At 40.5% G+C, this 19739-nt stretch overlaps 1 protein-coding gene across 11 annotated transcripts in view; it reads left to right on the top strand.

Moving 5' to 3' along the window:
• The window catches only part of LOC142402917 (myocyte-specific enhancer factor 2C-like), a 96795-nt gene that overhangs the window by 9803 nt on the left and 67253 nt on the right, over positions 1-19739 (top strand). For 2 of the 11 annotated variants that reach the window (XM_075488890.1, XM_075488885.1), the window contains exon 3: position 193. The exons of the other annotated variants lie outside the window; for them this stretch is intronic. In XM_075488890.1, coding sequence (XP_075345005.1) covers position 193 — 1 coding nt within the window. The remainder of the gene's footprint in view (positions 1-192; positions 194-19739) is intronic. 11 annotated transcript variants of the gene reach the window in all.

Genomic DNA, 19739 nt, shown 5'->3' with positions numbered 1-19739 from the left:
AAAGGTTAAATGAAGTGCATTTTATATGTTTTTCCATATGTATTGTCAAATCTGAATGAAGTCATTTGATTATTTTTTTGTTACAGCTTTCAATATTCTGCCTGTAATGCAAAATACTTAAGTCACACTGTTCTGCACCAGGGCGGGGGGGAGAGAGGGGGAGAGAGAGAGAGAGAGAGAGAGAGATCTCAGGGTTATTTCCGTATCTCAATAAGAAAAGCACGACAACAAATGGCTTAATAAAATAGCTGTTTTAATGAGATAGAGTACAAAGAGGAATATAGATAGTGATTAAATTTTAAGTCCCTTCAGATACTGGAACCCTGCTTTCATGCAGCATCGGACAGACCCTGGGTGGATTTTTCCCCCAGTACGCTGCACAAATCCCATCTGTGGAGAGGTTCCTCCTCTCTCCCATGCCTTTTATTTTGTGTAACAAACATAATCATATATCTTCTCCTGACAGGTTGGAACGGTATCTCTGTCATAACACCCACCAGCACACAGCACAGGTCGACACAAGGTGTTTTGGCAGGTTTCCTTACAGCAGCTACTCATGCTAATGTAGGGGCTACTCAAGCCTTAAGTACAAGGCCCAATAGAGCAGACTCGGGCTGCTCAAGATCACTAACTCCCTAAATACAATCTCGTCCATAAGACTCCCATTACACACACCAAAGCCAGTACTGTTTCAGGATTAAAGGAGTACTTGTGCAGAGTGTAGGTTTTGAACAAGAGTCCCATATTAGCAAAAAAGACATGTAATTATCATGCCTTTACTTGATAATTAACATCACAATTACTAGTATAATAGGGAAATAAAGCCCACAAAAGTATGCAATCTGAGAGATGGCTTGGCTCTTGTAGTTTGGATATATTTTTAGGTACTGAATATAAATCTGCTACACATTTAAATATTTAAATTGATCAGTTAAACTGACTACATTACACATATTTTCCTTGTAAGGAGTCTGTTTTTTCTGCTTTCAGACAGCTACATTTCACACTTACAAGTTTTTAATCTTGTTCTTCCAGAGCAATCAACAGCAGCTGAGGATCAGTGTTATTAAATCTGATCATTTTCAACCAAATTACTTTCAACTATATAACTATATTTCAGCAGAAGAAAAGGGGATAGCTGTGCTCACAGATTTCTGCATAGAATCAACAAAAGAAAACATTTTTAGGTGGCCTTATAAAAATTTGAAAAAAAACTGTCAACCATATAAAGGTCTTTAATTTAGAATTCAATTTCTGTTCACATTCTGCATAATATTAACTATTTAGTTACTTTTTTTTACTGTGGTCATTAGAATGTGATATAACTTCTTTGAACAACCTATATTTAAAGAAAATCAAAAGTGTAGATCCCTAATATGTAGTTAATTACTTTCAAATTAAACCACTGCTATTCAAATGTAAAGATTACATGAATTTTCATGTAGGTTTAGTTAAAATTGTTAATTTTATTAATCGGGCATTTTCAGTTTATTTACTGAGCTGAATTATATTTAGCATTTCTGAAGGAATGAGCCTTCAGGCCACAATTTATTATTTGAAGTAGCAGAAGACACCAAGTATCATGCATCTAATAAGTATTACACTCTTTTTTCAAGGGAAAATGACTTTAATTTTAATACTTGTATTATTGCAAGTCAAGCAAAGCTATCTTGGTCCTATCCAATATATAGGTATATATTTCTGATTATCCCAGTGATGCACATGAAATTGTCTTTTCCAGATGTCTTATTCAAAATGAAATTGATCAACATGCAGTTTGGCATTTCTGAGTTCTTCAGCTCATAAAAATTATCTACCAGATTAACCTGTTTCAGCTATTAGCCAGTAAATACACTTATAGCATCCACTGGTGACTAAAAATCAATGCACACTCTTGAAGGAGAAAAAATTTGCATTCAACACTCAAGTTTGTCTATTCTAAGCAACAGTGACAATTATTCTAAGTTTCACCGAAATCTGTGTGGAGGTTTTATGATATGTCTTAGTTCTGCAAAAAAAGATTCATTCTGAGACTTCTGTTTAGAGTTAACTGGATTCCTAAAACTGAAGTCTTTATGTCCTTACCCACCAAACCACTCACTCCACAGTCTTGCATTCACCTATGCTTCAGTTAAAAAGCACATGTTGGTGGGTTGACCTTGGCTAGCTGCCAGGTGCCCACCAAGCCACTCTGTCACTCCCCCTCCTCAACTGGACACAGGGAGAAAATATGACGAAAGGCTCATGGGTCAAGATAAGGACAGGGAGATCACTCAACAATTACCATCACGGACAAAACAGACTTGACTTGGGGAAATTAATTTAATTTATTGCCAATTAGACAGAGTAGGATAATGAGAAATAAGAACAACAAAAAAAAATACCTTCCCCCCACCCCTCCCTTCTTCCCAGGCTCAAACTTAATTCCTGACTCTTCTACCTCCCCCTCCCCCCCACCCCAGCAGCCCAAGGGGAAGGGGAATGTGGGTTGTGGTCAGTTCATAACACTTTGTCTCTCCTGCTCCTTCCTACTCACACTCTTCCCCTGCTCCAGTGTGGGGTCCTTCCCACAGGCTGCAGTTCTTCACGAACTGCTCCAGCATGGGTCCTTTCCACGGGGTGCAGTCCTTCAGGAACAGACTGCTCCTATGTGGGCTCCTCTCCACAGGCTGCAGCTTCCTTCAGGGCACATCCGCCTGTTCTGGCGTGGGGTCCTCCAAGGGCTGCAGGTGGATATCTGCTCCACCATGGACCTCCATGGGCTGCAGGAGGACAACCTGCCTCACCATGGTCTTCACCACAGGCTGCAGGGGAATCTCTGCTCCAGCACCTGGAGCACTTCCTCCCCCTCCTTCTTCACTGACCTTGGTGTCTGCAGAGTTGTTTCTCTCACATGTTCTCAGTCCTCTCTTCTGGCAGAAGAGAGGAGCAGGTTTTTTTCCCCTTCTTGAATATGTTATCACAGAGGCGCTACCACCGTTGCTGATTGGCTCAGCTTTGGCCAGCGGTGGGTCCATCTTGGAGCCAGCTAGCACTGGCTCTATCAGACATGGGGGAAGCTTCTGGCATCTTCTCACAGAAGCTACCCCTGCAGCCCCCCCGCTACCAAAACCTTGCCATGTAAACTGAATATATTGGAATATAGTAGCTTATTTTAAGGAATAACAGAACCTGTGTAGAGTGTACTTGCTATACCCTCGGACACTGAGAAAAAATATTATATTCATCTTTATGCTAACTTCCCAATTCTCTATGTAAATACCAATACATTCAGCAGCTGTCATTTTAAATTCTGCCATGTAATTGCTAGAAGATTTGCAATTCTTTACATTAAAATGGGATTAGATTTTCTCTCATTACAAACTCCTGTGGCATTTAGTACACAGGTTTTTTTGTGCAGAAGTAGTTGTTTTCACAACTATAGTTCCATTCTTTCCTTAGAAGTGTGTCAATACCTTCAGTTACTATCTGCTTTAATAGAAAAAAACTTATCTTATGGGTCTCATTTAACATTATCAGCACAGTTGTATAGGACTAGGCAAGAAGTTTCTTATGGAAATGAGGAAATAGAGAACAAGAATAAATGTTGGAGTTTGTATGACTGTATGACTTGTATGACTGACAAGTAAGTGCATTATGCTTTTTGCAGTTTTGAATGAGATGAAGGGGGGAAAATTTCCTTCTGTCAATTATTTCTAAAGGTCACAGAGCTAATGACTAGCTGGGAGGTTAATTAGATTCTGAAAGCCTCTTCATATCAATTAAGATCTGCATATTTGTAGTACATAAGCCCCATAACTATCTAAATGTACTCCTTTTAGACAAAGTAAGGCAACTGTTGTAGTTTGTTTAATGTAATAAGAGTATTTTCTTCTCTTGTCATCATAACATAATACTGCATATAAACAAGCTGTGAAATACACATCAAGCCAGCTCTTCAGCTGTTAAAATCAGCGGAATTATTTCAAATACCGTGGGCTGAAGATCTGGGACATTATAGAAAGTAAGCCTGTATGTAAGAAAGGTTATTCAGCATGATCTGAAGACAGTACAGTCTATTGGATAGTGTCCTGGACTAGGACTCATGAGACTTAGATTTTATTAATAGCTTTGCCAAATGCTGTTGTGTGACCTTGGACAAGTCACATCTCCTCCTAATGCTTCAGTTTCCTTGCCTGTAAAATAGGGAAAGCAATATTGATTTCCTTTGTAAATCAATTGGAGACCAACTTGTTAAAAAAAAAGTTACTGTTATCAGTTTCCACAGACTAGGGGATGATTGGCCAGGATCAACATGACAAAGACTTTTGTTTGCATGATGATTTAGGCTTTTTAAATGTTTGATTCTTGTTTCATTTTTAATAAATATTAGCCAAACCATTATTGCTAACCTCATATATGACAGAATCATAGTATTGGCTTCAAGATCTTGAGGATTTCTGTAATATTCCTTTGGTCTTCCTTTGTTTGTCTTCTGAGTTTTGAGCCTTTAGAAGATGTGTTTGTAACCTAATATCCTCATGTGAACTTTTCCTATATTTTTCCTAACCATGGTTAGTAGAAAAAGATCTTTGGGGGGGAGGGGGGAAATCCCATTTTCAGAAATATTTTTAAAACTCTCCATTTTATCAATCTTAATTTCATTTTTTCAAGCAAATAATTTAGAAATACACCTTTTAAAACAAAAGCTGATGTTCTTAAGTAATCTCATTATTCCATAAATGTGGGCTTTAAGTAAATATTGGCTATTACAAGACCTCAAAAAAACCTTCAAAGCTGGAAAATTGTGGAAGGCAATTCTGTTCTGTCTAAAGTAGTCCCTCAATGAGACTGCTGTCCCCGTCAGTGGGACTGTACAAATTAATCCCTTTACTATATCCAGTAGATAGATAACAATTTATTCCTTTCCTCCCACTTATTCACATGAGATTTTGACTCTATCTTTTTATCCGCAGGCTGTTTTTTAAGCTCTCCTTGATAAATCTACAGCATCCTGCTGTTGTGCACCTGATAGACTTTTTATGCCTTACAGCCTATAAGAAGAAAAGTAGATGATCAAATTTTGACACCATTTTTTATTTTGAAAATATTTCAAATTAATCCAGTATGTGAAAAATACAGCTAAGGGAAAGTTGCATAATGAATTGCTTTGTTTTGTTCTCTCTCCAAAAAGGGCCAGTTTTTTACTATGATTTATCTTCAACAAGGATTTGGTTGGCATAAAACATATTTTGTAATCTTAATGTGTCTCAAATGAAAGTGAAGTAGCTCACCTGATAGCTTATTTTTCCATGATCTGGAAGAAGAGAATAGGGACAGAGAAAAGTTGAATGGAGACAAATTCAGTTCATCTGCACTTAGAGCAAAAGCTGCTTTGGGGTATATTTTGAGAAAGTTCTTGACTTCCTGGTTTATATTGATTGAGGATCAATCCTTACTATTTGGTCAGGGTCCCACTTTATTTTTTTTATTCTTCTGTTCTTAGCAATAATTTTTAAAATAATATCTTAGAAAATGTTTGGGCCAGATTGTTATAAAAATACTGTGAGAACAAAGGTGAAGAATATGTGCAGAATATAAGTGTGTTTCAAACTCTGTTCGTGATTCCTTTCTTTGTCAGACTGGGAACTTAAATATGTATTTCTTAGAGCTAGGTCTATTTCACAGATGACTGTTTCTTTCTCCAAAAAATGATATATCTGGCTGGGAAGCAGGAAAAATCTTACATGTCTGTAAAACATTCTTATAACTTAATAGCTCCAAAGTTTTATCCCAGTCCCATCGGAGAATGTTCTTTGGTTTTAAAGTCACTGTTTCACATAGTAACAGCTTGTTGCATTTTAGTCTGTTTGCCAGAGGGTAGGTTTATTTTTAAATCCTTTAACTCTTAATTTTCTTTATCTTTCCAAGATTAGAAGCAGCTGAAATGCCTGGAGTTAGAGGTTGAAGGGCTTGCTTCACAATATGAGATGGGAAGCTTCATTCCTTCCCCTTCTTGTGTTTTTCTTCTTTTTTTTTTTCCTAACAAATGTTTCTTAACTGATATTTGTCTAAAAATAGAAAACTGCCTAACTAAAAATAGCTTGGCTCTCAGTCTTGCCAAGGAAAATGGAGAGTAATAGGCGTGGAATAGAAGGCTGAGTAATACAGCTCTATTCATTCACAAATCTCTTTGAGAATGCAAGCGATGATAAAAGTGCCCTCAAAAAAACCACAGGCCTGACTTGCTCTCTTCAGACTTCTAGGTGCCAATAAACATTTTAGCCCAAGGATATTTTTTTTTTCTCATAGATCGTAAACAATTTCTGGCTTTGTTTCACAGAAGCTGTCTTACTGTCAAAAATAGCTGACTTCCATAAGGTCCTTTTTTCTGACTTTCCACATTTTTAAATTTCTTTTCAGATGAGCAATGGTTGCAATGTCCTGTTAAGAAATACCATGAATGTTATATATCTAGTGTGAATGAATGAAAAAAATAGATGCTTTTGATTGATTTCACACTTTTAATTGTACCCTCAAAACTTCACATATCACTAAAAAAGAAAAAAATTATTACTCTAATTCTGAGTAGTAAAAGTGAATGAGTAGACAGCTGATTTATTTTACTGAAAAATCAAACTTTTTAGATGTGGAACATTTCTTGAAATACATATATGAGTTAAGTTTCTTACTTGTAATTCTCCATTTATCCAAAATTTACATTTGGGCAAGGGGGTAGGGGGGAATGCAAATAGGAAGGATCTAATTAACTTAAAAATAAATCTGCTGAGAACTTTGCAAAGCATAAATTTTTCATTTGGAAAGCTGTCATTTTAGAGAAAGTCCTTCTTGTTTTGTGCTACTGTGTTTTTTATATCACATCATCATTATCATCATGGTGTGAGGTATCAGTAATACTAGAAGGGAGAAAAGACACCAGGAAGGGTTGAACATGTTATTTAAAACAGGAATGTTTGTTGTTGTTCTGTATGGAGTTGTTCTTTTTTTTAAATCTGAATAACCTGATCAAACACAGCAACAAGCAACAGGATGAGGAAATGTCAGCACAGTTCACAGGGTTATTTGGGCCTCAGTATTGTTTTGTTCAGTTCCTGTAATGCTGCTTGTGATAAGGCTCTGGAGACAAAGGACTATAACTGATGGAAGGGGACTTAAATCACTCCAAAAAGAATCAAGGTCCTTGTGTTTGGGTACATCGACTCTTCTAGTCTCCTTCCTCCTTGTAAAGCATTTTGCCTTCTTGCATGTTGGCCCCCTACTGCCAATACTTGTTTTGGAGGCAGACCACAAGTGATTCCTTTATGTAGTACATGGTGCAATTGTGTCTGTACGGTGCATTAGTAATTATCAAGGATAACTTTCCATATTGTATCTTCACTGCAAGCATGGAAAAATAGGACACACTACCCTGCATTACCATTTTCAATCTAGATAGTGAGCTACTTATAGCTATGGTCTAGAGACAAAGGATTTTGTGAGCAAACCCATTTTTCATTTTCATCACTGACATCCCTGCTTTGTAAGGTAAATACAAAATGTGATTATTCACCTGAATTCTTACACAGTAATATTAATCACAACTGTAGAAATACCATATCTTTTGCTACCTCACAACTATCTTTAATGCAAAGTACTGAACTTGCCCAACTTGTACTGAACTTACCCAACAAAAAGTACTGAACTTTCTCCAAGGTATTTTGTTATATTGGGATCCCATAAGCTGTCAGCTTTTCTCAGTCAAACCAGTGTTGAAGATTGCACAGCACTGAGTAATTCACAGTTCTTCATACACTTACACAAGTAAAGTTTTTTTAGTGTATGTGTGTCCAGATGTGGGCCCTTAGCCACTGCTCATAGTTTTATTAAGTAAAAAAGTCCTCTGCTATTAAAATGCTAAAAAGCTTTGATATGTAAAGTCCACCATTCAGGTTTATTGGGAACCCTGATTTAAAGCCCAGAATGGTAATTTTGAAGTCAGTTTGACTTCAAAACTCTCTGGTTAGTATTCCTAGCACAGACATCAATTTCTACAGCTTCTACAACCTTTTGTAGTAAGCAATACTTCAAACACATATGCTTTCTTGTTCTACATTTTTAATAATCACAAATCTAGTGGTCAGTTGTGAATTAATGTCCATAGTCCAGAACTGTTGAATGTCTGTGGTAGTTAAATCTTAAATATCCATTGTTCTTTGAATAAAAAAAAGCCTTTAAAAGAGGTTTAAATCAACATGTTCTTTATGATATTTTTTATAAACCTACAACTTGAGGTTGTTTTGCTTTCCTTATTTAATTTTGCTATGGGTGTTTTTATATATGGTTGCTAGTTAATGAATGAGTAAATATACTGTCGGAGTGGGAGACGGACCCGGAGTAACGATGAATCTCAATATGAGTATGGTCGTTCTCCTTTATTCAGATTACTTAACAGGTTTATATAGATGCTAAGCAAAGCACGCGCTAACAGCGACTATTCTATTGGATAACTATACTTGTCCACGCGCTTAAAACAATTATATGATTGGTACAAAGTTGCCGTTCACGCACTGTTCACAAAGGGGGTCTTATCAGCACTTTCCCAGGCTTAGTCCCGTTTATCTTGCTTTACCAAGTACTCCTTCTGCTGTTCTCAAGGGAATTTCACCTTGATCTCTGGCTCCCAGGCCCCATCAAAGGCTGGATTGCTCACATCAATTAAGCTGTGTCCTTTTTCACTTAACCATTCTTCCACAATTCCCCCTTCTTGTTTTTGAGCGATCCAGGCATGATTTATCATGGTTCTAAAAGCCTTTTTTTACACAGCTACATGCTACGCAAAAACACAGACCTATGATAACCGAAATTATTAAAAGTCGTAATCCCTCAGCTAACAAACCCTTTAGCCATGATGGTAAGGACCCAAACAAACTGGTTAACCATTCATCAAAAAACCCCTGATTTTGTCGAATTTTGTTGGCATGCTCTTTCAGCCATCGTAGTTGTTTGTGAATTGATTCACTGTGATCAGACAGGTTCATACAACACATGCCTTCAAAATCCTCACAACCATGACCTTGGGCTAATAATAAAAAATCAATTGCTGCTCTATTTTGCAAAATTGCGTGGCGTAAGCTATTTTGATCCTCTAATAGTGTTTCTATTACCTGGGTGGTGACTTTTGCTTGTTTTTTAGCCCAACAGGCTAATTGCCCAACCTGTTTCAGGGCTCGTCCTGCTGCCCCCCCAGGTATGAACAGGGACAGGAACACTCTCTCAGTGGTACTGAGGAGGGCAAGTTCATCATCACAATCCGGGGAAAGACCCGTGATTTCTCGTTTGGTTCGATGTTTGATTTCTATTGTTTTATTTCTTACATCTTTCCACCAATTTTGATCTGGGGCTAATAACGTTAATTTTCCAAGATAGCACGGCCCACCAAACACGTTCTGTGGAACTCCTTGCCACGCTCTATCACCACATATTAAAAAGACATCTGGAGGCAAGGCCTTAGGAGTGCCATTGTTCCAGATTGGTACTCCTCCCTTAGTCTCGGCTCCTAGGGCCGCCTGGTCCCCACAATAACCAGCTGGATCGTAATAATCGTTATAGCGCCTTTCTTTTGATGTGACATTTGTCCATTCAATCCAGTTAGATGTTCTATAATAATTGGTGCCAGTAAAGGCGGGTCCTCCAAATATAAAACAAGTTTGAGTCCAATTTTTTGTTTTATTGCCAATTCTCATTGATCCTAATAAGCTTAACTCTTGGGGGTCCCACGGCAGTGTAACATTTAGACTATTGATGAGTGTGGCACTGCAGCCACTAACATTGGTAGCTCGACTACAGTTTTTTGTAGCAAAACTACTAAAGTCAGTTGCCTTAAAACCTGGTACCCCTAGTAGACACGTCCGGAAAGGCTCTGTAGCAGACGCAAGTGAGAGGCAAAACGCTTGTTGACCTGTTTTGTTCGCCCAGGTAACCCACATATTTTCTCTGGGCTCAATTTTGTGAAGACTCATCACCACCGGGAGTACTATCCCGATGATCAGGGGTAGGTTCATCTTGCTTGTCGGATGAGCCATGAGGAGTTAGAACAGGCTTCACGTTTCTGCTCGGCACCCACACTGGACCGTGACCTGTGGAAACACACATATATCCTCGACCATTAAATATAACTGGGACTGGCCCTAGCCACATTCCAGAGGCAGGATCCTTGTAATTTACTTTAAATTGTGGTAGTGTCATTGTATCATTAAATTTAAGGTGCTGATGATGGATTACTACCGGCGGTTCTTCTCTATCTCCCATAAGACAGAGAAAGTTCAGTGTAAACAGTACACGATGCACCCTCTGTTGAGGGTCTACCTCTATATCCTTTTGCTTATTTAGATAGTCCTTCAAAATTTGATGCGTGCGCTCCACTAGTCCTTGACCAGTAGGCGAGTGTGGGATCCCTGTAATATGATTGACTCCCCATTTTGCTAAAAATGCTCTAACTTTTTGGCTAATATAAGCAGGCCCATTATCTGTTTTGATACGCTCAGGCACACCTAGCACCGCAAAACAAGCGAGCAAATGTTTACATACATGATGCGCCTTTTCTCCAGGCAACGCAGTTGCCCATATCATTTTTGAAAAGGTGTCTATGGTGACATGCAAATATTTCAATCGACCAAATTCGGGAACATGTGTGACATCCATCTGCCATAATTCTATGATAAATCAGGATGATTCATGATAGCTTCCCAGAGCCGATCTACAAAATTACTGTATTTCTCGGTTGCTCCTTGTTGGAGATTACTAAAGGAGGGAACGTTGGATCCCGGTAGGCTAAGGAATGCCTCAAGTGCTAGCTGAGCAGACAATTGTAGCATATTCGCTGGAAAAGTTATCTGCACTTGATAGTCGCTGTATGGTCCTTGCCCTACGAGCATATCCGCAGTGATTCCACGAAGTGGGTCCCCGTCTCTTTGTCTTTGAGCAGCAACATTAATGGCTCGCTGTTGCCAGGATGACATCCACAGTAAATACTGTGTTGGGGTAAGTAACAGTCTCATCAGGTTTTGACAATCATATGGACACATCAGGTCGGCAGAAAAGATCCAACTAACAATTTGTCTTGTAGCCGCGGATTTTAATCCATATGTTGAGACGGTGGTTCGGGCTTGTTGCAGTATTTTCCAATCATGAGGCTCCCACTTTCCTTGCCCGTCTCTCTGCACAACTGGAAACGCTAGTGTCATAGGGCCTTCAGCCCCCCCCACAGGCTTCCACTGTCCTTCTACAATTGCATCTTTGATGACACCACTCCAGCGTGTGGTTCTAGGGAGTGCTGGAGGGTTCATTAAACATGGAGGCACAGCTTCGCCTTTCCTTTTTGTTTGTAATTCCAGAGTATCAAGACGTTTTAAAACTGCTTGCAACATTTTTGCAGTGGCATCAGAGGATTGTGGCAGCTCCTCCCCGCTAGGTGGTGTGGTAGTTCCAGAGGATTCCGTAGAGGGAGGTAGAGGCGGATAGAACGCGGTTGAGGGCGGCAACGGAGGCGCGGAGGGTGGTTCACTGGGCGGAGCTGCAGGGGGAAGTCGGCAGGTTGCTCCGCCCAAGTCGTTACGTTTTGTCGCTCCCGCCCCTCCAGGGGGTTTTGGCGGAGCTACTTCCGCATTCGCTTCACAGTTTGCATTAACCCTGCTAACTGGAACTTCCGCCTTTTCTGGCTCCTGCACTGATTCCGCCATAACACGCAGTTCAGAAACGTTTTTACAGACAGTTCCAGACGCGCCTCTCACGGCAGGCAGCCCAAAAAATCGCGCAATAGGTCCCGGTTTGATTTCGGGCTTATCTTTAGACACTCCCGGACCTAACATTTGGGCAGCAGCGCAAGCTACTTCCCTCTCCGCCTTCATCGCTTTCAAAGTTTCCAAGACAGTGTTCCAGAGTCCACGAACCGCCTTTATTTCCTTTTCTTCCTTTTTATCCCCCTCTATTGTTTTCTGCCACATTGTTCCTCCAAAATCTCGCCATTCCGATACGGAAAATAACATGCAGGTGTCAGAAAAGTGACCCCAACATTGTCCCAATTTAATCAACCTTATTAACTGCTTCACTGGTGCTTCTATCCCTCTCTTAGAGAGGATTCCAGTGAGCAACGTGGCCGCAGCTTCTGTTTCCATCACTGCGCCTGAGAGGTGAGGAGCGACCTCACACCGGCGTCTGCCCTGCTTCTTGCTCCAGGCAGCGCTTCCCTCAGCCGTGGTTTCCCAACTCCCCTCCTCTAGCTGCTTACCGCAGTCACGGAGATTTCATCGGTGCATCCTCTGCTACCAGATGTCGGAGTGGGAGACGGACCCGGAGTAACGATGAATCTCAATATGAGTATGGTTGTTCTCCTTTATTCAGATTACTTAACAGGTTTATATAGATGCTAAGCAAAGCACGCGCTAACAGCGACTATTCTATTGGATAACTATACTTGTCCACGCGCTTAAAACAATTATATGATTGGTACAAAGTTGCCGTTCACGCACTGTTCACAAAGGGGGTCTTATCAGCACTTTCCCAGGCTTAGTCCCGTTTATCTTGCTTTACCAAGTACTCCTTCTGCTGTTCTCAAGGGAATTTCACCTTGATCTCTGGCTCCCAGGCCCCATCAAAGGCTGGATTGCTCACATCAATTAAGCTGTGTCCTTTTTCACTTAACCATTCTTCCACATATACTATTAAAAGAAGTCACATAATCTTTATTCTAAATGGTTCATTAATGCTTTTGCATGATAGAGACTGGTGTTAGAGGGAAAAATCTGTTATATATTGGATAGACTTGCATTAAAAAATCTCACATCTATTTATTTATATCATCCTGTGTGTTCTATAGACAACTATAATTACATTTTATAGTGCACTGTTATAAAACTGTGCATGCACTTTCCTTTGGGTTGTTAAAGTATACGTTTATGTCTTTGATCAAATGTTACTGCACATAGGCTGTTCAAAGAAAGCAAATTATAGAAGAGCCAATAACAGTATTTTAAACAACATACAGCTGCTACAGATTGATTCAAAAGAGATCAAAATCTTGACAAAGAAGCAGTTCCTAATGGAATGTATGGTGTTTAAAGTATATTTAGCTTACTACAATAGAATCATGGCTATAACATGACCAAACATAAAACCACATAATTTATACTTTCACTGTTATAATCCAAGGCTTGATTAATACATACTTCTAGCATGTTCAAGCCGATATCAATAAAATGGAAGCTTTACACTTTTGTTTCCAGGAGTTAAAGTATGTGCTTTAGCATTTAATCTGTATTTTTGTAGCCTATATGAAAAGAAGCTTGTCTTCTCAGGTGTAAATCTTCCCTCATCCCACATATATTGTTTAACTTCTGAATAAATTTCATAATTGCACTCAGTACTTTCCATCCTATATCTGAAAGTGTTTTACAAAAGTGACTAAACATAAGCTTTAAAATGTGACAACTAAGGTCATTTATCCAAAAGTCTAATCTGGAGGCACATGAACTTGGTGAGAGACCTTCTATTTGATCTTGAAGATTCTTAGGTGCCTGTACTTCTGTGCTTACTCAGGACTAACTCAATCTAACACAAAATGGAGAGCCTTTTCCTTCTTTAAGCCCCAAAGATCTGGGAACTCTCAGTCCTAGGGGAGATATCCGTGGCAAGTGTTTTCCAAGTATGCTTAATGCAATGTGCAAAGATAGGATCAAGCTTTTCACAAAATAAAGTCAATGTTTGTATACTATCAAAAGCACAGAAACCTCAGTTTTATTCCTTTCTTAAAGAATTATTTCTGCATTTTAATGAGAGCCTGTTTAATGCAAAATGCAAACACAGCCTTTGGAGCAGAAATCAGATTTCAACAGATCCTTCCCTCAAACAAAAATTCTGTAACAAGCCACAGAGCTCTGTCTCCTATTGAGTTCTGTTACTCTGACCCAATGAATGCTTCATTCTTTAATGCACAAAAGCACAATGTTACCAGGAAGTGTGGAGACTTGACCTATCTAGAACTGTCTACAGCATGGGAAGTTGGGTAAATCCCTTACAGAAATATGGGAGGTATGGATTTGAACCCATTCAGTTTGAGGAAGAAACAGAACCTGTTTCCAGTTTTGTAACAGGTTTCTAACCACTAGATGTTTCTTAAAATAAAAGACTGACTTTTCCTTAAGTCTCTGAAAGATTAGTTGTAGGAGGGGACAGTGTGCTCTGAATCCCACGTGGATGAAGGTGTCTCTGCAGCCCTGGATAAGCAGTGTAACTTTTGATGAGGGATGGGATTTCTGAAACCCCGTTTGCTTGGTCTGAGTCACTCACAACTTAACATGCTGCTAGATTTGAATCCTGTTCTGTAGTACCAAACTCTTCCTGTGCCCTGTATAGGAAGCCTCAAATCCCAGCATAGTATGAATTCCACCCTGGAGGTCAGGTGCCTAAATATTAAGTATTGCCAAATCAAGCTTTCTAAGTCCCTAAATCCTTTATTAGACCTATTCCATAGTCCTTTCCTACCGCAAGGCTCTTGCAGCAGGGTGTGGAATGTTTATGGCCTCAGTGTAAGCTCTTGGATATGCATCAAAGCAATGTAGCTAAAATGGAACATTCCTTGTTGACTATTTTCCTACCCTGTCCCTTTAAAAATTGTTTCTATTCCAAATGTGGCTTAAAAGAGTAAAAAGGTGTGCTCTCATTTCTTTGTTCCTAGATGTCTTCCTTTATAGCTTTCAAATGTTGGCAGGTATAGGGGGTTCTGACTAACTGGCTTCATCAGCAGAACCCTTGCACTGTTAGGACCTCTGCAGAAACCAACATATGACAAATCTGACTTGACCTACATCAATAGTAAGGAGTTTATTTTCTAGAACTAAACTCATCTGATGACAATGCCCATGAGGGATTCACTTCTGAAGTCACACAGACTTTTTATGCTATAGTGTGAACAAAAGTATGATGCTCCTGGGCTTGGACTTGAGGTGTGTGATGGGTTGACCCCGGCCAGCAGCTAAGCACCCACCCAGTCACTCACCCCCAGCGGGATGGGGGAGAGAATCGAAAGAGCAAAAGCTGAAAACCTGTAGGTTGAGATAAAGATGGATTAATCTTGCTTGTGTGCTTCACACACAAGCAAAGCAAAATAAGGAATTCATTCACTATTTCCCATTAGCAGGCAGATGTTTAGCCACTTCCTGGAAAGCAGGGCCTCAGCACACGTAATGGTTACTTGGGAAGACGAACGCCATAACTCTGAACGTCCCCCACTTCCTTCTTCTTCCCCAAAGCTTTTATTGCTGAGCATGACATTATATGGTATGGAACATCCCTTTGGTCAGCTGGGGTCAGCTGTCCCGGCTGTATTCCCTCTCAACTTCTTGTGTACCCCCAGCCTACTCACTGGGACGACAGAGTGGGAAAAAGAAAACCTCAATGCTGTGCAAGCACTGTTCAGCAATAGCTAAAACATTGGTGTGTTATCAACACTCTTTCAGTCACAAATCCAAAACACAGGACCATACAGGTTGCTATAAAGAAAATAAACTCCATCCCAGCCAGACCCAGTACAAAGCAAAACACTACATCTCTGATGGTTATAGAAATCTCTCATCTCTCCCACAGACTAAATTTTGTATTCCCTTCCCTTCAAGAAATCTGATAAATCCTCCCACTCCTTCTGTACAGTCTTTTTCATGGGAGAAATGTTCTTAATTACACCTCTTCCTTCACTGAAAGTGATGGAGCAAAAGAGCTGACTAAATGTTCTACAAATAAGTCCGCTTCTTACTGATCTGCATTACCAATCAAGTAGCAGGGATGAAAGAAGTACTCATCCATTCCTGCTATTTTATTCTGGGGTCTTGTGACCTAGCATATCTGTCATGGTTTAACCTCAATAGGTAGCTAAGCACCACACAGCTGCTAGCTCACTCCCCCCACAGTGGGATGAGGGAGAGAATTGGAAGGGTAAAAGTGAGAAGAACACGTGGGTTGAGATAAAGACAGTTTAATAGGGAAAGTAAAAGCTGCACAGGCAAGCAAAGCAAAATAAGGAATTTATGCACTACTTCCCATCAGCAGGAAAGTGTTTAGCAATTTCTAGGAAAGCAGGGCTCCATCATGCATAACGGTTACTTGGGAAGACAAATGCTAGAACTCCAAACATCCCCCGATTCCTTCTTCTTCCCCCAGCTTTTATTGCTGAGCGTGATGTCATATGGTATGGAATATCCCTTTGGTCAGTTGGGGTCAGCTGTCCCAGCTGTGTCCCCTCCCAACTTCTTGTACACCCCCAGCCTACTTGCTGGCAGGGCAATGTGAGAAGCAGAAAAGGCCTTGACTCTGTGTAAGCACTGCTCAGCCATAACGAAAACATCTCTGTATTATCAACACTGTTTTCAGCACACATCCAAAACATAGACCCATACCAGCTATTAAGAAGAAAATTAACTCTACCCCAGCCAAAAGCAGCACATTCTCCATCCCTTATTCCATACCATTTACATCATGCTCAGGTCCCACACTATCCAATACATTCTCATTAACCACCACCCCCCTTCCCATTCTTTGATATATACACAGATATCATTCCCTTAGTCTATGGACCACCCCTGTAAAATGTCTGTAAAATGTCCATAAATGTCCACAAATGTCCACAAAATGTCCATTGAGTTCATTTAGTCCATGACTTTGGGCTCCATCTCTTATGGTGGTCACTCAGGACAGGAGAGGTGGTGTGTTGCTTGGAGTTATTGGGCACCAAAGCCAGCTCAGGTCAGGTCACTGCTGCACTTGCACTGCTTCTTGTAAGGCTTGTCCTCCATTGGTTCAGGTGGTTCCTCCTATAGTAATTCCTATAACATGCAACTCATATCATGGGTTACAACAATTTAAAAGTATATATCCATTACAATCTCCATCCCTGGTCGCTTTGGACCAGAGCATAGGGTTTAACATTGCAATGAACACCTCCCCTTGCCCCTGCTCCCACTTGGACTTATCCACAGACTGCAGTACCATAGGGGTGTACCTGCTCCAAGTGGAGCCTTCTCTATGAGCCACAGTCTCTCCAGGGGTATACCTGCTGCAGCATAGACTTATCCACAGCCACAGTTGCTTTGAGGTGCACCTGTTCCAGCGTGGCGTTCTCCATGGGCCACAATGCCTTCAGAGATATACCTGCTCCAGCGTGGCCTTACCCACAGCCACAGTCCCTTCAGAAGTAAACCTGCTCCAACATGGCCTTACCCACAGCTGCAGTCCCTCCAGGGCTGTACGTGCTCTGTCCTGGGCTTATCCATGGCCACACGCTTTGAGGTGCTCCAACATGACCTCATGCACAGCCACTGATGCTTCGAGGTGTACCTGCTGCAGCATGGACATATCCACAGCCACAGATGCTTCGAGGTGTACCTTCTCCAGCGTGGACTTATCCTTGGGCCACAATCCCTTCAGAGGTATACCTTACCTCAACATCTCTGTAAAATGCAGTTCTGAACTGGAGAAGTTCTTATATGCCCATTTCTTATATGGTCTTATATGCCCATTTCTTATATGGTCCTTGGCCTTTTCACAGAAAGGATCTTGTAACATTACTGATTTTCATTGAAATTTTGGTTATTTAGGACATTGTTAGTCCCTTTTACTTCTTTAAGTGCTGAGTGAAAGCCTGGGCCCATTGATATCAGTCAGGATTTTACAAGACTTGTTTGTCAGATCTTTGGTTTTAAATTTTCTATAGAGACGCAAGGCTACATGTGTTCTGAAGTAAGCTCAAATTCGATCTTGTCACAGTCTCTGATTTCTTTGGCACAGTCAGCTTCTGATTGATTTTAAAATTGAATTTTCATATTCAAATGTTAAATAAATAAGAGAGTCCCTGAAGTATCCCTTTATTATTTCTTTTGATACTCTTTACCTTTCCATTAGTTTATTCTATTGCATTGTAAATGCTCTGCAGAAGTTAAGAAAAGAGCTTTAGCTACTGTGGCAGCAGGGATGGTTTAGAAGATAGCCAAGATAATGGAATAAGTAAATTAGCTCAATTTTCTTGCCACAATAATGTCAATAGGAAATACTGTTGTTCCATCTCTCAGCATAGCTGTTTCAGGGTGGTTGAAGACATAGGTACGCATTACTGGTTCAGTCTGTAGTTGATCCAAATTTAAGGCATTCCTAGATTTTGGGACAGGTTGCTGTGAAGTTCAGTGGCATTTCTATGTCCAGAAACAAAGTTTAGAGGGATGAGATGATCGGGAGTAGTTCTTGTGAACCTGTAGATTTCAGCTCTTTGTTAGGCAGGGATTCATTATGGTGCTTTCTTGTATACAATCTGAGCATGTTAAAAAAAAAGGTATGAGAATGTTATCAAATTCTGAACATTTTTCTCAGATAGCCTAAAGTTGATAAAGATTTACCTTTTTTCTTGGGAACACAGTCCCCCAAAAACTACCTATGTCCATGACCCAAAATAATTTGAAATGATGAATCACAAAGGAGGTCAGTTCTTTAAAACAAATATAGTCCCTAGCTCAGTTAAGGCTGTTCTGGGTTTGAGATTCTCAATTCAAAAAGCTCTCTTCTTTATATGTAACATGGCTCTGTGAGACTCTGACTTAGGCTTTCTAAGCAAAGAGCTCTGATTGATAGTTTAAGATGTTAGTACCCCTAAGCTATTTACTGCCTTTCCTCTGTTGGAGGTTACCACCTTCACAGCAGAGTCAGAGGAAGGGAATGTACACCCACCTTGCAGCCATTTGTTTTGCACCAGGAGGTGCTGGTCTGTTATGATCCCAGTAAGAAAGGCGCTCAAACTCTGTAAGGTATCATTTAAAACACTATTTATTAGAGCTAACACTATAAGAAGAGAATAGCATAGATAATCTTATGTCCCTTTAGATGCTGGGAGCCCCAAGTAGTGTAGCATCAAACAGGACTCCAACCCACACGCAGCATGCCATGCAGACCCCGTCCATAGAAGAGATTCTCCCCTTTTGGTCTTTCAAGCTGTTATAGGATTTTCTTACAAGGAAACAACTCTATCATTTCTACAGTCAAAACATAGATGGTGTTCTCATGAGAACTTCTTGCTGCACTGTTAGATAAAGGCAAGGCCATGCAGGTGGTGTAATCTCAGGTACCAAGTCGGAGCTGCCCACAGGCTCCTCCGCTACACTGAGCTATCTGAGTTTATCCTGCAGCCAAGGGATCTGCGTAGCACAACACAGGCCTTAAGGCCAAGCTGAATCTGCCGCACAGCGCAGCACAGACCTGGGCCTACTCAGGTTAACTGTTCTGTGGATCACTAATTCCTCGATATACAATGGTCTTCTGGTCAGGATCACTACAGATGTTCAGTTTCTGAGTGAAGATAACTTTTTTTTCCTATTTTACCCTCTCACCCATGATTTTCCTAGTATCTCAATAAACTCTGCCCTCAGATCCTCAGTTCTGGTCAAATTTCTCTGACTCACGCTCCTACTGGGGAATTTCAATCACCCTGACATCGGCTGGAAAAGCAGCACAGCAAGCTGTAGGCGGTCCAGGAGACTCTTGGAGAGCATCAAGGACAATTTCTTAGTCCAGGTAATAGACAGCCTGACCAGAGGAGAAGCATTACTGGACCTGTTGCTCACCAAAACAGAAGAACTAATTGGAGATGTCAAGATTGGTGGCAGCCTGGGCTGCAGTGATTGTGCCCTGGTGGAATTCACAATCTTGAGGGATATGGGCCAGGTGAAGAG

This window comes from Mycteria americana (genome assembly GCF_035582795.1).
Source record: "Mycteria americana isolate JAX WOST 10 ecotype Jacksonville Zoo and Gardens chromosome Z unlocalized genomic scaffold, USCA_MyAme_1.0 Scaffold_18, whole genome shotgun sequence".
Taxonomy (NCBI): domain Eukaryota; kingdom Metazoa; phylum Chordata; class Aves; order Ciconiiformes; family Ciconiidae; genus Mycteria; species Mycteria americana.
The sequence above is the reverse complement of the archived record's forward strand: the minus strand, read 5'-3'. Positions and strand labels throughout refer to the sequence as shown.